Source organism: Sinocyclocheilus rhinocerous, unplaced genomic scaffold (assembly GCF_001515625.1).
Source record: "Sinocyclocheilus rhinocerous isolate Xijiao unplaced genomic scaffold, SAMN03320098_v1.1 scaffold3072, whole genome shotgun sequence".
Taxonomy (NCBI): Eukaryota; Metazoa; Chordata; class Actinopteri; order Cypriniformes; family Cyprinidae; genus Sinocyclocheilus; species Sinocyclocheilus rhinocerous.
The window spans coordinates 81,750-86,920 of NW_015653557.1; the positions used below are offsets into that span (position 1 = coordinate 81,750).

Genomic DNA, 5,171 nt, shown 5'->3' on the forward strand with positions numbered 1-5,171 from the left:
CATTGATGTTCCGAGTGAAGACATATCACAGAGAAAGTATGGTCATTACACATGGCGAGTGTTCAGGACTTCCAGAGTTTGGCGAAATGTTACAAATGATTGTACTGCAGGACAAACCACTGCTTATTGTTAGAAGACTTGACGCATGATATACTGAACATTATAGAGCCTATGTCTTGGTCCAGTCATTTAACAAGAAAATTGAACTTTTAGAGCACCATGATCTTAGAGACCCATATCCACTGGTTCAGTACACAATTGGGGGGAGACGCATTGTGGTAGAGATACCTACATGTGTAAGGTTAGATTTGATTACATATTCTAAAAAGTGCACAACATGATGTAGTAAAAATATGTTGAACATGTAAATGTCTAACAATTATCTATTACTTGTACTATATCTAATCTTAATTATTTTCTTTTTTTTCAGAATCTGTTCAGCATGGCAGGGGAAATATCTGCTAAGCTTTTGGTTATTTTGAGTCAAGATGATTCAAGAAAGTTGCTTCTGCCAAATGGGATTCCAGAATCAGTGGATGAGCTCATTGAAAATGTGAGGGAAGCTTGTGGATTAAAGGGGACATTCAGACTACAGTATCAGGACAAAGACTTTGGTGATGTATTTGTAAATTTGACAAACACTGGAGAACTTCAGAATCTTGGCACTATAAAGATAATCCATTTGCCAGACGAAGTCTCGTTCACTGTTCAAACAAGTGATCCGCCCCCGTCTAATGATGATACTCTGTCCTTTGGCTCTTATTTCTTATGACACTGAACTCCAACTAGAGAGAGGAAATGCACTTTTTAAGGCTAATGGCACAAGGCTGACTGTCACTCCAAAAATGAAGTCTGACATTCTGGAGAAGATATGTGATGAGATCTACAAGTATAAATCTTATCCCAGCAGTGCAAACTTTTGTGAAGTTTCAGAGGCACTTGTCAAGAAACACCCTTGCTTGGCAGAAAAAGGATCTTTCAATGGTTGCTACGGGTGGACACAGAGACTTAAAATGAAGATAGTAAACCTACACACACAGATGAAAGGCCTTGGATGCCCAGAGTATTCGGTTAATTCTCTGCAAACCAAAGCTTCAGATCATGCTTTTCCAGCCAATAATGTTGAACGGCCTAAACGTGGAGAGGCCAATCATGTGACATCCCTTCCTGCTGGAGAGACATCAGAGAACCTTGAAACTGAGCGCCTGGAACTTTTAAAGAAAGTGAAAAAAAAGAAACAATGCATGGACAATCAGAGAAAAAAAATGGCAAAGACATTTGCCTTACGTAGACAAGAAGTTGTGGAAAAGCAACCTAGTGTTCAGGAACTGCAAGAACGATGGCCAGCTCTGTTTCCACAAGAGGAGGTAAAAGCTGTTATTTCATTGTAAAATGTAAAAGTTTTAGTCATTAAACATGAAGTTATCATAGTTTACTAATTATACCTTTTGATGTTCAATGCTCTGTGTATTTTTAAAACTAGTTTTCTAAAAGTAATATCAGCTTCTGATATTAGTCTATTAGTCTATCAAGTATATTGTCTGTTTCTCTTTCTTACAGATAAATGCAAACCTTTTGCGCATCACGACTTTACCTTTGCAATCGAGATTTTTGGCCTCTTTGGACAGACAGAGCTCTCAGCTTCTCCAGGTTATTAGGAGCAAAGGTGGAGCCGTCCGTGAAAAAACTAAGGACACTATTAAAGTGATGGATCAGGTATTAGTTGCATGTGAATAGAATTGTTAGTGGTAATCAAATCAGTAGTGTTTTGGTCCATTAAAAACCTTGACACATTTTGTAGAGTCTGGACATAGACATCAGACGAGAGTGCCTGCTGAAGTGCCTCAACATATACATTGGTGAAGATGCATGCTGTCTGATCAAAGAAAACCAGGTAATGTTGACATATGACAAACCACTGAATTTATTCCAACCATGTTTGCCTTAAACTTTTGACTGGTGTTTCTGGCAGTGGCGGCTTGAGGGAGGAAGCGGAGAGAGAGTTTGAAAAGACCACCATGGCGGTTTCTGTGATACGTGAAAGTGATGCTCTCAGTCATCCACTGGACATTGCCATTGTCGTTGACGGTGTGGAGGTACTAAATGAGTTGTCCTCTGTTGCATGTGCCTGTAGCATGATGTTTGGACTCATTTATGCACTGAACTTAAAATATCCTTTAGGACTTAAATATACCTTTGAGGCCTTTCAAAAAATTATCATGGACATAGAGTAAGCAGATGAGCCCGAAGGGTGCAGAACCTCTCTTCAAAGTGTGGTGGCTTCTGCCGTTGTTGTGAAGAATCTTTCTCAGAGTCTTGGAGTTTTGATGCCAGAAGAGATTTTATTTCTGAGACAATAAAACCTGAGAGAACTCTGCAGAGCAATCTCTCGAATCTTTTTCTGTACCCTCTTATATACAGTTTTTTCTCTGGGCATGTTACATACATTTCATTCATATGGGATCACGATGCAGTCATGAGACCTTAATTTTATGTTCTGTGAAAATAAGGGCCCCATTATGTGCCATCATGTGCTTATCATGTACTTCACCATATGTCTGCACATTCCATTCTCATACAGATTTCTATACATGCAGGCAAATACACATGATTATAATAGTGGAATAACTTAATACATAAATGGCTATCTTCACATTGATTGTACTTGAATCATTTATATTTTGATTAATTAAACTCTTCTTCAAAAGCTGCAGGAGTGAACTCGTTTCCTTTGACCCAGCTACAATTTTCTGCTGATGGTGAACGTATTTACATTGTTTTGTTTTTTAAATTGACCAATTTGATAGATGTTTTATTTTCAATGTGTTTGGTTGTGTAATACCACTTTGAAATTTTCAACCAAATGTTGTTGTTGTTTTTTTCAAAATCAGCGGAAATGTTATTGGCCTTAAGATGTTTAAATGTATAAAGCCTTTTTATATATCAGTTTTCAAAGTTAACTGTTCATTCAATTTCTCTTGTTTTGGTAAATAATATTCAACTGGACACTAAACCTAATTTGTGGTTTATCATAGGTATGCTTAATAGTTCACCCAAAACCCTCAAGCAAGTATTTGACTTTATTTAACGTAGGTTTAGAGACACGTTATGAAAATGACAACAGAAGTTTCATTTTTGGGTGAACTATTCCATGAAGGTGGAAAGCCATTTTCATTGTTTTAATTATTTCACCATTTGGGTAATTTGACAGATGATTTATTAACCCACTATGGCACGACTTTTTATTGTTGGGGGAAAAAAATATTTCACCTCATTTTTTGGGAGCTTGGGGATCCCTGATAATATAGCCATCATAAAAGTTGTCGCCCCCCCACCCCAGATCCAGATGTTGGTTTGTTGCCTCAGGGCAACAATGTGCCATAAGGGTACAAAAACACCAAGGTTTTCTATATATGTGTATTAAAGAAAACAAGTAATATATGCATTAGAAAAAGCTATTATTTTGATAAGCATCAATCACAAATAATTCTAAACATTCAAAAACATCAAACAATCAAATAAACAAACTATTACTAATTACAACACTTCATGTATAAATGTTCCTCATATTACAGATATTACCATATACTGTAAACCAACATCCAAATAACTGTGTGTCCGTGTGTCTGTGTGTGTGTGTGTGTGTGTGTGTGTGTATGTGTGTGTCACTGTGGATGTGTCACTGCTTGTGTGTCACTGTGTGTGTGTGCCACTGTTATACTGTAAACATCCAAATAACTGTGTGTCCGTGTGTCTGTGTGTGTGTGTGTGTGTGTGTGTATGTGTGTGTCACTGTGGATGTGTCACTGCTTGTGTGTCACTGTGTGTGTGTGCCACTGTGTGTGTGTCATTGTGTGTGTGTGTGTGTGCCACTTTGTGTGTGTCACTGTGTGTGTGTGTGTGTGTGTCACTGCGTGTGTGTAACTGTGTGTGTGCCACTGTGTGTGCCACTGCGTGTGTGCCACTGCGTGTGTGCATCACTGTGTGTGTGCCACTGTGTGTGTCACTGCGTGTGTGTGTGCCACTGTGTGTGTGTGTGTGTGTGTCTCTGCGTGTCTCTGTGTGTGTGTGTGTGTGTGTGTGTGTGTGAAGATAAAGTTTGCCACAAAACACTACTCATTCAGTCAGTTTACCAGCTGATAGGCTTGATTCTCTGTGGCATAATAATAATAATAATAATAATAATAATAATAATAATAAAATAATAATAATAATAATAAATTACACACATAATGCACATTCTTTGAGTTTTCAGAGCTCGTAAACATAAAATTCATAGGAGGACTTGAATGCACCATATGGTTCTAATATGCTTCCACACTTTAGCATGATAGGCCTATTACCTGAACAAAAGTGCTCTAACTGCACAATGTTGCCCTGAGGCAACAAACAAAAAAACACAGTTTTAGTATAAATAAAAACAAAATAAGTATTTTAATAATCAAACATACTTATGTACATGTTGATGCACATGCATATATTTTTTTATATAAAGATATTTCATTTTAAACATGTTAAACTATGCTATTTTTTGCTATGCTGTGCTATTTATCTTACAAATTTGTGGCACTGTGTACCATGCAGCTTTTCTTCCTAAAATGACTGCTCCATCCCCAAACAAAAGGCTACACCCACTTCAGCCCATCATTTTATTGAACAGACATGTCAGTTGATATTATATGTATACATTTTTTTATTTAAAAAATTAAGGGGGGGGTGTAAGGTCCAAAAAAGTGGTTTGTTGCCTGAGGGCAACATTATGCCATAGAGGGTTAAAGGTATTTAGTTATATAATGCCACTTTTAAAGCGTTTTTTGACCCAAACCTGTTTTAACTGCAGCCTAATTGTAAAGGCTTGGTTGTGTAATTTATAATTGACTGTTCATGGAAGTCTATTTTTCTTCTGAACCTCAATTGTGTTCCATCTAAGGTATGCCAATGGAAAGCTTTTTACATTGTTATACAATGTGTATTTGTTAAGGATGCTTTGTCTGATGTTATACACATTGTAAAAATGTTGTGACAAAATAAATTGTCAAAAGTTTGACACTTGAAATCATTCATCTCACACAGATGATAAAAATCAATCATTCAAAACACATTCTGAAAGTAAACAAATTTCTTGATATTACATGATATTTTAAATTGTGTTTGTTTGGATATTTGGTTTA

The 5,171-nt window shown here is 36.8% G+C and overlaps 1 protein-coding gene across 1 annotated transcript; it reads left to right on the forward strand.

Annotated features, from left to right (window-relative positions):
* The first annotated feature begins 845 nt into the window (after positions 1-845).
* Positions 846-2,234, forward strand: LOC107716497 (uncharacterized). Its single transcript, XM_016522977.1, has 4 exons — positions 846-1,367; positions 1,561-1,716; positions 1,802-1,899; positions 1,973-2,234. Exons 1-4 carry the CDS (start codon positions 846-848, stop codon positions 2,232-2,234), a joined length of 1,038 nt encoding a protein of 345 aa, XP_016378463.1.
* The last annotated feature ends 2,937 nt before the right edge of the window (positions 2,235-5,171 follow it).

Bases quoted from the DNA above. Each gene is read 5' to 3' on its own strand.
- LOC107716497 (XM_016522977.1), top strand. From the start codon at position 846: ATGAAGTCTGACATTCTGGAGAAGATATGTGATGAGATCTACAAGTAT. The intron at 1,368-1,560 runs GTAAAAGCTGTT...TCTTTCTTACAG, and splicing joins CTCTGTTTCCACAAGAGGAG to ATAAATGCAAACCTTTTGCG. The intron at 1,717-1,801 runs GTATTAGTTGCA...CACATTTTGTAG, and splicing joins CTATTAAAGTGATGGATCAG to AGTCTGGACATAGACATCAG.